The sequence below is a fragment of the Parus major genome, chromosome 1, assembly GCF_001522545.3.
Source record: "Parus major isolate Abel chromosome 1, Parus_major1.1, whole genome shotgun sequence".
Classification (NCBI taxonomy): Eukaryota; Metazoa; Chordata; class Aves; order Passeriformes; family Paridae; genus Parus; species Parus major.
Genome location: NC_031768.1, coordinates 97,000,468 through 97,015,230, shown reverse-complemented (window position 1 = coordinate 97,015,230; position 14,763 = coordinate 97,000,468). Strand labels below are relative to the sequence as shown.

Below are 14,763 nucleotides of genomic sequence, written 5' to 3'. Positions count from 1 at the left end.
TGTGTGCCTTGTTATACACACTGGTAAAGAACTGTTATTCCTATCCCCAGATCTCTGCATGAGAGCCCCTTGATTTCAAAATTACAGAAATTCAAATGGAGGGTCCACATTTTCATTCCAAGGGAGGCTCCTGCCCTCCCTAGCAGACACCAGTCTTCTAAACCATGACACTATTCTTTTCTTTCTGGCCAGATAACAAATGACCCTTCAGCTCCTTGCTTTACTCAAAACAGTTCAAGCAGTCTGCTTTTGCTTCTGACCACAGCTTTTATTTAGCTCTGATAACCCACACTCTGCCTGACAACTCACTACGTGTCTGACCCTCAGGGTTGTCATGCAGCCTGGCTTCTCCCCAGATTTCCTGTCCTTACAGAAGACACCAACAAGAGCTTTGCTGTGCTAGAGCTGCAGCCAGGAGACACTGCAGAACCAGGGCTCCAACTGTGCTTGTTAACATGAGGTGACACCATGAAATGGCCTTGCTAAGTTTTACAATAACAGGAGAGAATAAAACAAGAAAATCAGTCCAGGCAGTGGAATGGCAGAAAACCAACTAGATATATTAATCTTGTCAACAAGGGCTTAGCACTGCTGCCAAAATGTTGCAGGTCTTGTTTCTCTAGCAGCTGTTCTGTGAAGGGAAGAGTGGCTAACTATCCTGCTCTTCTAATGAAAAGACTGCTTATTTATAGGCATCAGACCTTACAGAAGTAGTAGCCAAAGTGGTGTCAGAAAAAAGTAAAGAGAACAATTGCATGAAAAGGTGGCTCATGGAAAAACACTGAAGGAAGTGATTGCATTAAGTTCAGAAAACATAAGATTGACTAAAAGATGTAATTGTTTTGACATACAGAAGATTTTTAGGAAATAAAATTCCACCTTTTTCCCCATGCTATGGTAGGAGCAGGCCAAGAGGTAGTTTCTCAGGAAAAGGACTTTGTTTTCTCCTGTTCTTTGTTGTCTGAAAGGATAGTCACTGCAGGAGGCTATCCTAGGGACTGTGAAATCTCTTTAAGTGGATGAGAAATAAAGAACAACCCAATTTTATTTTGGAATGGAGTAAAATGACTTTAAGCACAGATTCACAACAGCTTGGTTTGGTGTAGTTAAGATTCCCAGAGGCTCAGCCTGGTGCAACTGCCTCAACCAACCAATGCCTTGGGGCATCACTGCCATTCCAGCTCCCCAGGTCTTTCATCAAACATTTAGTCAGACTTAATATCATCAGGTCATATCTCTTACCACTCTTCAGACTTGGCTGGGAAGGCAGCCTGGGTATGCAGGTTTGTGTAAGCCAAAAATACTTGCAAGATTTCTTAAACTAGAAATGTTTGTATTAGGAAATGTTTGCTCAGAGTCTACAGCTGCATTAAGCTCATGGAAATATATTGTTGTGTGATCCCTACATGCACAGTAAAGATTCAATGCAGTGTGGTACAAGTTGTGGTGAGGCTCATGATGCAGCTCTGTGGTGACTGACAAGGAAATCCCCCACATTCCAGGTGTTACACAGCATCCATCAACAGGTATCCCAGGCTAGGATCTGCAAGTCCGGTTGTGTTTTTGCTCTGGATTAGCCCTCAAACACACACCTGCACCCACACATATATTTAGTGACTGACCAGACCACATTTGCAGCCTGTCTCCTTTCTCCCTCCCAGACCCCTATCTCTGGAATATTTCCATGATTCCTGCTTTTAAATCAAGCTCTCATTTTCAAGTCCATTTGAATAAAAGAGATAGGTAAGGTGAGGTAAAAGGACAATGTTAATTCCTGAATGTTAATTCCTGAATGTTAATTCCTGAATGTTCTCAGACATCTGTGGAGACAACTGAGGAGGAAGGTAATTGGGCCAGTGGATGGTGACTGCTGCTGGAAGGAGACCCCAGCCCCATTTCTCCTCAAGCACTTCCTCCTTCTTAAGGTTTGTTTGTTTGTTTGTTTGTTTGTTTGTTTGTTTTTATCAAACACTTTGCTAAGACATCAGCAGGTGGTGTGTGGTTGCTGTTTCACTTTTACTTCTATATTCAGATCTGCAAGATCTACTGAAATTACTGTCTTATATTTCTGCACCTAGGTAATGAGATCTTCAGGGAAAATTGTGAAAAACATCTATTTATTGCCTTCTCAAAAGAGGAATTTGCAGTTGTTTCCTGTCTACCTTCCTTCTAATGCAATGAGAGAACCTGCCTGAAGCAGGACAGTGCTGAGCAGCTGCTGCTCTTCAATTGCAGAGCTGGCCTTCTGGAAAAACCATTCACCTCACAATACCTCATGGGAATTGTTTATTTATACAATGTGTACAAAAAAAGCCACAAACAGTTTTAACCTGAGGAAAATACAAATTTGATACAAAGGAGAATCTTTGTCTCATATTCTTAAGGATGCTTAAAAGACCAGGGTATTTCCCTCCCAATATCACTATCTCCATCCCATTGGAGGATAAAAGAAGACTTATTCCAAATGCAGCTGTCTGCAAGACAGCTGAAACTGGAGGAGTTAAGTACATTAACAAGTTCATCCCCTTGGTGATCAGGACTTGTTTTATCAGTAACTTGTGGTCACTGCAGGACAGACCTCAGCGACAGCATGACCTTGGGCTTGCCATTTCTTGGTATTTCTTTCCTCCTTAAGTCTCTACATTTCTTTGAGACAAAACAGTACCTTTTTAGGGGTACTTTATTCCTGAACTAAGATACCATCTGGAAATGGTCTTAGCATGATGCATTTAAACGCACAAATGTTCACATAAAGTTTTTGTGCGTACAAAGTTGTCAGAGAAAAAACATGAATGTAACAGCTGCATGTAAAACCTGGTTGTTTTTTACAGTGTTCCATCAGTATTTACCTTACCTTATCAGTATTCACAGCTTGTTTTCTCTCTGATCAAGATGTCAACAGTCCCTGCATCTCACACTGTTCCTCTATTAAACACCTTGCATCATTCTACAGCTTATTTTGATAAAATTTGTTCAAAGCTCTACATGGACAGAGAATTGCCAAGTTTTCCCTGGCACTTTCTATGGCTTCATGACTGAGGCTGATTAAAACATCACAAACACAAATTTTCTCTTCTCAAAATCACCTGAAAAAAGACAAGAGTGCTTTTAGATAATTTTATCCTCTCCTATACCATCCTGACTTATTCCTGAGGCATATGACCCTATTTCCTGGGCTTTGAACCACTTAAAACATAGAAGTTAACTGAAAAATATAACTATACCTTAGTGTCAATTTAGTGATCCCACAGTTTAGAGGCGTGATACACATCTGCTGGTATGTGACAAAAGTATGTTCCTATTTGATGTGGACTGTGACCAGTGTAGACCAGCCCTTTCCTGCCTCCACGGAGCTCACGAGCTGTCAAGCTGCAGAGGTAACCCACCTCACTGGGGACAGTTCAGTAAGCAGCACAGATGAACTCCAGTGTGTCCTTGGCACCTCCAACTTCAGACATCTGCAGCAAGCTGCCTTTGGAATAAGTCTTTTCATGCCAGGCTTCTGACTTGCTCTAGAATTGTTTTGAAAAGCAAGATACCTTGTTTTCTTTTGTCCATGGAACTCCCATTTTTTCATGGAAAGATAACAAGAAGAACCTGTGAAGAGCTGCTGAGCAAGAAGAAAAAGAATGGCAGCTATTTAATACGGGAGAGTGAGAGTGTGGAAGGAGCCTTGTGTCTCTGTGTTTTGTAAGTATTCTAATACTGACTTTTTATGAGGTTTCAGCTGGATCCAAAGACAACAATAATCTTCTCTAACATTAATAGTTTTTCCCTGATATTGACAGACTCCAAGGGAGTGTGTCTATGTATTCAAGGTTTAGGTTGCTTTAGGTTTCCTCTATAGTGACTAGTGAGAGGGTGGCATTTCCAAAAAAACATTTTATGTAACAGATGATAAATGAATTATAATCTGGTGATGCTGGTCTCTCTCTGCAGACAGTAAGGTGAGCCTAGAGAAAGTAGCTCAGCCTGCCAAGATGTGCTAAGAGTACTCAAAGTAGCTGCCTATGTAATGAAGAGTAAACAGCATTTTAGTACTGTTGAGACACTGGAAAGTCTCATGGTGTGTTACAAAACACTTCCGTCTTTGTAGAATTTCTATCTGATGAAAGATCAGCCTTGTGTGTCAAAGGAATTTTACCTGATATAACAACATAGGGTGAGGCTCAAAATGACAAATTTCTGTTTGAATTCATATGACAAATCCACAGACAAGATGGGCATAGAAAACTGATATTTCTGGTCCAAAGTTGTAATTACTACAATTAAAATTTTATTATTTTCTTTTTCTGTAGGGAATAGCCCTTTTATTTCCCTTTTTACACTTTCCATATATAATTGATCTGTTCATAATGCATTCAGAGTTTAAAAACTAGAATCTAGGTCTTTGTATGAGCCTATGAGGTTTTGCACTCTCGTTGCAGATACGTTTGAGTGTGACATGAAAACCTTTTAACACATCTACTTAATTAAATAGAATAAGATGTTTTTGTTAATCATTAAAAATTAATTTCTTATGAAACAAATCAATGGAGAGGGGAGAAAAAGGGAGAGAGAAATGGAGTACTACTGGGTTGGTGGCTAGAAGAAAGGAGGTCTGCAAAATAACAGAATGAGGAGAAGAGAAATAGCAAGTGGGGGACAAGCAGAGCCCTCAGCAAGGGAGCTTCAGAAACCTGCTCTCAGGATGGTGTGGAACAAGACAATGCAGGGGGTGAGGGGAGGGCAGGCAGATGGGAGGGAACACAGATGCATACCCTGTCAGGAGGGACAAATGGGGAACCTGACACAGAGGAAAAATGACAATGTTAGAACCTGGGTTAAGCTTTGTGCCACACCAACACTGTTGATTCTCGTTTTGGTTTTTTTTCTGAGGGCAAAGCAGATTTGCTTTGTGATGTCTTGCTGGCATACTTTGGCCTGCTACATCTGCCTGCCACAATATTCTGTGCAGGCCTATGAAAAATCATGTGACTTCCAGTTTGCTTCTGTGGGTTTTAGTGTTAAAAGCTGATAAAAAACTGAAGTGTTTAGTGGGTTTGACTATAATCCCAGCATGAACAAATGCCATAGTTAAAGTGCAGGAGTGGCAGCAGTGGTGCACAGATGGTGGCTTGCACAGGTCAGAGCAAGGCTTGTGTTCAGACAGCACGTGGGATGGCATTAGTGCCCTGGCTGAGAACTGCCTCAGAAATTGGGCTGTCTGGCAGTGGTTCCCTAGGCAAACTGCCTTTAAACTGGGGGCAGCCAACACCGAAACTCAGATGTTCAAATGCAACTTTTGAATTGCATCTTGACACCTAGTTTAGCACTTTAAGACAGTTGATGTGCAAACTGATAAACCCATCTCAAATTAACTGATCTGCGGGCAGAGACACTCATCCACTTGCTACAGCAAACAAACTTTCTTGTCCTTTTTCACTGGGATATGGGAGGGAAGTGCACTCTCACGGAGGGCCTGGGAGTCAGAATGGTGGGACCAGTTCAAATGCACCTCTCCTCTGTTCGGGCAAGGTGAACGGTTCTGCTGATGCACCTTCCTCCACAGCACAGTCTCTTTCATCCAGGATTATCTCAGGTCTCTGACAGTGCCTCAGTTCAGACCTACTGCTTTTGCTACTGTTCTCCTTACTGTTCAACATGCCATTCTCCCTCTCACCTCGCCTTTCTTCCAGACCAAACATTACATTTATTTCTACCCTATTACTAGCTCTTGGTAAGCATTTAGTAGTTAATGAAGAAAAGGAAGTTTCCATTTTAATGGTAGTTTCATGTTAACTTAGTAAAATTTGCAGTAGCTGAATAATATCCAGGCAGTAGTCTTTTAAAACTTAGTTGATCAGCAAAGAACAAACAAGTTTAAAAAATGATCGGTTCCTGGTATTTCTTTTTCTCACTTCTCTGTCTCTGTGCAAAGAATAAGCACTCACATTTATAAAAGTACTCTTCAGCAAGGATCATGTGGATTTCCACAGGTAAAATCCTTCTCAAGAAGGCAAAAACCAAAATATGCATCCCTGTGACACCACTCTTTGAATTAAAACAAACCTGTTATAACTGGAAGCCTAATTCTGATCTCAGTTCATAGTAACTTTTTTGCAGAATAAAATAGTTTATTTTCAGAGTAACCCTTCATTTCTCTGCAAGTACCCTGAGCCAGATTTTTGCCCCAAGATTCTCCTTCTCATGACCGTTCATTTCACATTGCCATGTAGGTACAGCTAAAGTCCTCCTGATGAACAGGCACACCAGTTAAAAAAACTTGTTTTCAAATGCTGCTCCCTCCTCTCCCCAACCTCCTCACTTATTTGTCATGTATATTTTCCTGCAACTCTGCTACCTTTTTTGATCACAGTCACAATCTCCAGTTCACCTCCTGAATTGCTGCCACTGTGGTTCCTGATAAAGCTTTTATTTCTCTTGACAAAATATATCCAAAGACATCAGTAGTCTCAGTGTCCAAACACCTGCATATTATCAAAAATAACAATAGCTAAAACCCTGGGAAATGCAAAGGAAGATTATTCTTAGAAGTAGGAGCCATACAGTCATTTTCTGGGCGCTGGTGACTGGAGGCTATTTTCTGTCAACCTCTCTCCAAGAATTCAACAGCCTTCTTGTGACAGAAATGCAAAATGAAGGTTAGAGTGGTAAGGAAGAGAGACATGAGAAAAGGTGATGTCTGTGGAATCAAATTATGCTTATTAAAAGCCTGTGTTAGGCTTAGTTCATATGTTCTTTGAAACCTCTGGTGAGAGTAATCTTGTATTTCAAGATATTAAACCTTCACTCCTTTTGTAATCTCTAGGATCTCTTTTGCTTTTTTGTCTCTGCCTCGTGCAATTTTACTGCACTTCTCATGTCTTTAACACTATCTGCAGATATGTCCACTTTCTTAATGTGATGTATTATGAATACAATGTTTTTCACAGCTTTGAGGACATCATCTACACTTACCGTATCTTCAGGGAGCCCCAAGGATATCTTAGAATACAGGTGAGCAGCTCCCATTACGTCTCTAAAAACTGCATTAATGATCACAGATTTTTTAAAAATCATAAACGATCTTAGATTAATCAATGATCATTTTAATCTACTGTCATTTTAGTATATGATCATAGATTTTTTTAAAAAAATCCATAAACGCAATACTATAGAACATATTTCCAAGTTTGCTCTCTATTCAATCCTTACTATAGATGAGCTCGAAAAGAAGCTCCTGTGTTTACAGAATTTCCTTATAACCTAAGCTTCTCTGTTATTAATTAACCAGCTGCTTTCTCATTTGACCATTTCTTTTTGATAGCACTGATGAAATATCTCTTACTTTTCTTACTTTCTCCTGTTACTAATTACCTTTTTCTACTTGAAAGCACTGCTATTGCATGCAGCATCTCACAGGGATCTGGGATATTGCAATGATCTTTTTAATTTAAAGAATCTGTAATTCTGTGCGATTGTGAGGTACCTGAAGAGACAATGACAAATAATGCTGCTAATTCAAGTAAAACAAGTGTAAGAGAGACTAATGCATCAATCAAATCCCTAAGGAATGTGAAAGGACACCCTAAAAGCTGGCTCACTCCCCTGCTTGTAGTAGGACAGCCAAGAGGACTGCCAATGTTAAGCAGCATTTAAGTGGAATGAGGAAATCACTTCATAAAGAACACTCTAAGCTCTCACATGCTGGTAATTTATTGCTTATTAGTGGTCTTGTCTGTGTATGAAAGACACAATTTCCCATGAAGAAGAATGGTTTGCTGACAAAAAATATTCTGTTTTGGACCTTAGCCACTCTACTGGGGTTATGCTGTCATTCCTGTCAGCAGGTAACTCAGATCTACTTTTAGACTTCTCAAACCCATTCTTCCTTACAAAGTTTTGCCAATAATATGAAAGAAGAATTCAGTTCTTAAAAAATTTAAGTCAGATTACATTGGCTTACTAAAATAATTGCATGAAATAATGTACTGATGGTGGAGGAGAGGTTGTTTGAGGTTTTTTTTTAAGGCCAGATTCAGCCATTGGCTTTCCAGAGTGCAGCAGGCTGGCCCCAACCAGCTAAGCACCCCCACAGCTGCTCACTCCCTCCTTCCTTAGCACAACAGGGTGGGAGGGAAACAGAACACAAAGAGCAAAAGTGAGGAAACTCCTGGACCAGATAAAATCTAGTGTAATAGTTAAATAGTGTAATAAATCCTTGCACACAAGCAAGGAAGTTTAGCAACTCCTTCTTATCAGGAGGTGACCTCCTGCAAAGTGGGGCCTCAGCACACACACAACCACAATTGTCCTCCCCTTCCATAAACTTTTATAGCTGAGTACAGTGCCAGATAGGGTGAGATGGGATAGCCAGCATCTTGCACATGCCCAGCCTATTCCCCAGGGGAGCCAAGTGCAAGAAAGAGACATCCTCAATGCTGCACAAGCACTGCTCAGCAAGAGCCAAACGTGGCTGTGTTATCAGCACTGTTTCAGTCACAAATTCAGAGCATAGCACTATGTAGGCTGCTATGAAAAAAGTTAACTCATGCCAGCCAGTCCAGTACACAGAGGCATTAGCACCCAGTCCATCCAGGGTTGAATAGAAGATGATGGATGCAGAAAACCAGAGAAAATGAATACATGTTTCTTTGATAGCTAGGAGATTAAGTGAAACCAAAGCCCTGTTCTCTTCTAATGACTACTAGTAGGCTGCTCACTGTCTGTCACTGCCCCAAAGTCACAGCACTGTAAAGTCCCTGCGTAGATCCCTTCAGGGCTGAGCTGCAGGAGCAGTTCAGTCCTGTCATATGAACCCACACTTAAAGAACAGCTTTCTGCACACAATCTTTGCTCACCAATGCTGATATTTTGTAAAAGTTTGGGTTCTGTTTGTCATCTAGTTATTTAAAGGCAAGATTTTAAGTGAGAACTAAATATGTTATCCCTAAGCTTTTGCTCTCAGACCAGAGTGCAGTGTGGACTACCGTTGCTCTTCAACACTCTGCTGTAATGGATCACTGCAGCATACATCTACATCGATAACTTAATTGATGTTCATTTTTTTAAAAAAGGGGTGGTGAGGGAGGTTACTTTTAGTGCCACAACCATGTCTCCAAACAAGTGTCCCTAGTGTTTTAAGGATAGTGCAGTATTCTGTCACCAAAACTGTTTACAAAACAGCTCCTTGGTAAATAAGAAACAATTTATCATTATTTTCATTTAGGGGACTTCATGTGAAGGAAACTTGCAAACACATTTTGTTATCCTTTTCTTACAGACTTCTGAAGGTGTTCCAGAGAGGACCTTCAAAACATTAAAGGACTTAATATACAATTTTGAAAAGCCAAATCAAGGACTGGTAACAAACCTCTGCTACCCAGTGAAGAAATCGAATGCCATGCAAAGAAGCCAGAAGTTCAAGTCAGGAATGGACAACATTTATGATGGTGAGAAACTTAGCTCTGCTTTTGTGAGTTTTTTAAGGATGATGGCATTGACAGGTTTGTGGTGAATACTTGTTAAATTTCTTGCATGGACAGATGCTTTACATCCTCCCTTCTCTCTTATGTTTACTGAAATGATTATTCTTAGCTCACGGGTTACTTACCCTCACCCACTACAAATGAACAAATTAAAACTGCTAGAGATACACAATGATGAAGAAAGCTGCCTACAGCTCTCTCATTCATAGATGTTGATGCTTCTAGGCTGTAGAAGGCTGAGAACTGGTTTGACCCAATGTGCTTCTGCCAAGGTACCAGGCCCTTGCACTTCACTGGGGGTTTAGGCTGTCCTTTACCTCTCAGACTGCATTATTACATGCCCACAGAGGGAGCTTATGACAATGTTGTGATGGCTCTCTCTGAAACACAGGCACTGCCCAAAGCATGGCAGTGCTCCCTAAAGCGAGCATCCTTATTTCCCTGACCCATCCCTCACATGCTTCACAGCAGCTGGCTTTGTGGCACACGTGGGACTGAGTGCTCCAGTGCGACCAGTGGAACCTCAGGGGACTGGGGTCACAATCCTGGTGGTTGGAGATGTTTAAGCTTTGTTTTCTGGCCTAGAAGCAGCTTTTCTGAGGGCAGCTGCTTGGAGAGCAATAGGTCTCCACAGTGGAGCTTTGAGTTCCAAACATTGAATTTCTGCCTTTTCCCTGGCTTCTCAAAAACCATAACCAATCTGACAAAGTGTAACAGAGAACAAGATTTTTCAGGCTTTCCTCCTTTACTTGGGGTAAGAACTTTTCTGTTAGGTATTTATTTACACAAGAAGGGATGTGTTATGTGGGTCACAAATATCTAGGCTACTGATCTGTTTTACCAAGAATGGATGATCTCTAACATTTGACTGTTCCTCAGGAAGGAGAGGGTCTCATGTGGATACAACTGTTTACAATAGTGCTTGTTGGTTCAGAAAAGGCAATGCAGGCTTTGCCTGCAGGTGTGCTCCTGGAGAATCCAGTCCATAGGACAGGGGCCTAAACATTGGCCCTGCAATAGCAGAGAGAACACTGAGAAACCGAACTGAGTTACTGATACCTGCCCTGTCACAGGCCATGCTGCATCCCATGGCCTTTCAGAAGAGCACCTTGCAACAACATCATTTTTTGTTTGTGCTGATTACTTCACAGAAGCTGATGACGGCGGTGATTACATCACTGTTTTACCCTGAAGGATTTGCACACGTGATGGTTTGGGAAGTCGTGGTTCCAGGATGTGCCCCGACACAGCGCCTCAGCTGGGGAGAGCTTCCAGCTGGGTGTCCTCTGCTCTGGATCTGAATTACCCTCCTCCTCCTTATGCAGACTGTCACAGTAGCTGCGTCTTCTACCAGTATATCCAGTACAAGCTATTATGCATGTTTGCTCAGCAATAAAAGAAGTACTTTTTGTTACAGACACATACACACACACATAGGTATGGGGGGGAAGTATCTTGTGTCCATGTATGTGTCTTCTGGTCATTTTTAGCCAGCAAATTGTCCAAGATGTTGACTGTTAGAGTGAACATTCTGTTAGAAGGCAGCAACATAAATGCATTAAATGAATGGGCATAAAGCAGTAATTTATGGCAGAATTGATAGGTGTTGATAAAAACCATATATGACAAAACTTTTGCTATTGTAAAATGCTTTTAAACTCCAAAATTCTGTTATTTTGCACATGATTCATGTAATTTTCTCTAAAAAATCCTTTTCCTGTTTCTCTGATTCTGCTGCATTTCTTTCGTATTTTTCTTTCTCTTCCTGGATTTCTCAGCCTCCTTTGGACTGAATTCTTTTGGGATCCTCCCTCATGGGGAGCCCTGCTTTATCTCAGTTCTTATGATTTGAAGAAAACTCCTAAGCTCATTAGAATCTTGTTTCTTGTGTTTATTAAAAGGTCATCACAAAACTTGACAGGTCTTTCTAGGCTGGCTGCACAAGGTTATATCTTTGTAATCTGGTACATTTCTTTCTTCTGACGGTACAAATAAGGCCTTGTGGCACACTTTGTGTCTGATGCACAAAATGGCCCTGAAGTATGCAGTTCTTTTATCTTTATACCTATTTTTACCCAATTAAAAATAGACAAGTATATTATTTTTCTTAATGACCCAATAACTCTTCACCTATGTGCTGCACTACGGCATTTTCTGTCCAATCACTTACTACTACCCAAAAACCTCTAGGAGAAGAACATGAAGAAGAAAGAAGGGACAAGAGACAACACCTTAACGCTTCCATCTTGTCTCCTGTTCTCTAAACTAACTTTTTCACCCAGTGATTTAAGAAAACTTTCTAATCTATACACTTACACTTTTAGCTTTTTCTATCTAACTTTAACATTTGTTCTCATGTATCACCCTGAAAACATGCTCATGAATTTCATGTTATCTTGAAATTCAGTGTTTTTCTGGATCTTAAAACTAAGTATCAGAAACAAAGGCACACACTCTGTATTCCAGACTCCAACAATTCATGTTACCTCATTGTTGCAGGAGAGAATAGCATTTCAGCAATGTCAAGGAATACCGCATTTGCATTTGAATAATGCAAATTAAAACAAAAAATGCTGCGCTAAAACCATGCCATAAAAAATTAACCAACAAGAGGAAAATGGCTTTGAATACTTTTAATGTTGAGGAATGTTTCTGGCAGATTACTAAAGGACTACAAGTTCTACATACATGTCAGCATGAACACAGTCCTTTTTCTAATAGGTTCTGTTTTAACAGGTTTTTAATATGGGAATGCTTACTCCATTTCATTTTCTACTGCCATTAGTGCTGTATTATGTATATGTCTTTTGATGTTAGGTTGATTTTTTTTTTTAATGTAAGAATTTGCTTTAATCTTACCCTCAGTTCTAAATATTTAATAAATATTTCTGTTCTGAAGGTGGCCTGCGACTAGCAGCCACAGCCAGAACTGGAATATATGTCCTTAGCCTTCCAGTCGCTGCTGCAGACTCCCTGACCATCTGAGGCTGTGAGGAAGACATTTGTATTGCTTGTATGTCTGAGACCCTTCACACATTATTTATGTATTTTAATGGGTGACATTAGGTAGATTTTTTTTCTATTATGTTTCTCTCACACCATTATTTGTCAAAAGAATTTTAGACCTTCCAGTGCTTTGAACTTCCTTATGAATTTAACAGTGCTGCAGAGTTTTTGGCTCCAGGCTCAAGTAATATTTGTAGCATGAAGCTATTCATTTGTAGCATTTGAAGCTATTTATTAACCCTAGCAATGCCAAGAAATCAAATGTCTCCAAAACTTCATTAATTGAAAAGAAAGTAGTAGTCCATGAAAAATGGTACTTTGGGACACAAACACACCAGCCCTTGCTGTGTAGAAGCACATAACTGAAGTGTTTCTTTCCTTGCACAATCCAGCAGCCTGTCTGATAGCTGGTTATCACAGGTACCAGACTGAGGAACTGCTGTGCTGAGCCACCCCACCTCCAGCAGCATGGTCCTTAACACGGCACTGTAGTTTTTCTGAAATGACAGTCCCAGCAGTCCCCCAGGTGCTCACTCAGCCACACTGGTGTTCAGCCTTGGGAAGGCCGAGTGACAAGGAATCCCAGCCTGTGCCTCACGGTGCCTACTGAGTGACTCTGAAGGCTGAGCAGGGGACAAGGGCCAGGCTGTGGTGCCTTTCAGGTGGCACTTGGCAGTTTGTTTTGTACTCAGATTCATAATTGTCGTCGAACAGGTTCACAGCAGCTCCTTGTGCAGCATCCAGGACTGAGGGTGACTCCAAGACCACGCTCCAGTCATTTCTCAGTGTTCCCTTGAAGCAGGGGACACGAGAAGGATCAAGGACTTACAAGAGGAGAAAGGGACACAATGGTATTTACATCACATTCACATTGCTCACCTGTGCTTTACGGCAATGCTTGTCCTATTAACACTACAGGAAAATATAGAGGCCAATATAGACATTCCTACACATATTTGCAGGACTAATATGGCAGAAAACAATCTGTGTATGAGTTGAGAAAACATGTTCAAAAGCTTCACAGGGCAGCATCTACCCACCAACATCCAGAAGGTGGGTGGGTGAGTGCATGTGTGTCCATGGAGGGGGATGGAGCAGTGAGGCAGTGGAACCTCTTCTATGTTGGAATCCAAAATAAAAGCCTCTCTGAGCTCCTCAGGGAGAGAAAAGAATTAAAATATATTAAGCCATAGATATAAAGTGTAAGTTTTAGTTTTAAGTAAGTAAAAATATAGCTTAAGTGCCCTAAGAGCCTGTGTTAGCCAGTAAAAAGCCTTATTACCCAGTTTAAAGTTCAGTGATAATACCCTTCACAAATTCAGCTTAGCTCTTGACATAATGAAAATATAGTTTGCATTCTTAGAATAGAACAGATAGAATTTTTCATGTAAACAGATAATACCCTATACGTAAGATTTAGGTAAAAATATTTCACACGTTAGAATTAAGTTCAGATTGGTGTAGAAAGTATTGTTTTAGAAGTGTGTTTTTAGCTGATTGGATGATTTATGAATTTAATCCCCTGTATAGGGGATCAGAGAAGAACGACCGACAGAAGAAAAAAAAAACATCAGAAGAAGAACAGCAGCACCATCATCATCACCAACTGCTTTTGCAGCCCAAGACAGCAGAACTCCACGCCGAGAAGCTGCTACCCTGAACATCGGGACCTTATACCAGAGAGCTGCTGCTCAGAACTCGGGACTTAATGCGAAAAACTTTTAGCAAATACTTTAACACTCAACTTTTTGCCTTTGAGACTGATGCTTTTATACAATAAAAACCTCTCTAACAAACATCAACTGCTCACGTCTCTTTGAGACCTAGAAATATTATCAGAATCCCCTTTGAAACTCGACACTTGTACACGTGGTGTAAGGAAGAACCCGATCCGAGAAGGGCACGACCGCGGTGTCCGGGGCGCTCCGGCTGCAGGGGGTGCGAGGAAAGGATCCCTGTGGCAGCGCGGGCGGCCTGCGGGGGTCGCTGTGTGAGGAGAACCAGAGCTCAGGCCGCGGGTTCGGTCCCCGCCATCGACACCGCCAAAACCTCCCCATTCCGCGGGAGAAGCCAGGGAACCTCAGGCGGGAGGGGAGGCTGGCTTCTAGCGGCCCTAAGACCTCCCCAATAGGAGACGAAAGGACAATGGGGACTGGAATGACAGCAGGAAGGCGAAGCAGGACTGCCGGCGCCAGGTGGGAACCGACGCCAGCTCCAATCGGAGGCGGCCCTCCAGAGGCTGGACGGCTGGAAGAACCAGCTCACCCCGACCACAGAGAGCTCCGCT

The 14,763-nt window shown here is 41.4% G+C and overlaps 1 protein-coding gene and 1 long non-coding RNA gene across 2 annotated transcripts in view; both read left to right on the top strand.

Moving 5' to 3' along the window:
• Window positions 1–11,240, top strand: part of SH2D1B (SH2 domain containing 1B) — a 16,399-nt gene extending 5,159 nt beyond the window's left edge. Inside the window, exons 2-6 of the mRNA XM_015622395.2 lie at window positions 1,817–1,925; window positions 2,079–3,690; window positions 6,936–6,999; window positions 9,266–9,434; window positions 10,622–11,240. Coding sequence (XP_015477881.1) covers window positions 3,557–3,690; window positions 6,936–6,999; window positions 9,266–9,434; window positions 10,622–10,662 — 408 coding nt within the window. The 5' untranslated portion in view covers window positions 1,817–1,925; window positions 2,079–3,556 and the 3' untranslated portion in view covers window positions 10,663–11,240. The remainder of the gene's footprint in view (window positions 1–1,816; window positions 1,926–2,078; window positions 3,691–6,935; window positions 7,000–9,265; window positions 9,435–10,621) is intronic.
• Window positions 11,241–12,953: 1,713 nt separating this feature from the next.
• LOC117245143 lies at window positions 12,954–14,274 on the top strand. Its single transcript, XR_004499443.1, has 2 exons — window positions 12,954–13,327; window positions 14,007–14,274. It is a non-coding gene; the product is annotated as an uncharacterized LOC117245143 (long non-coding RNA).
• The last annotated feature ends 489 nt before the right edge of the window (window positions 14,275–14,763 follow it).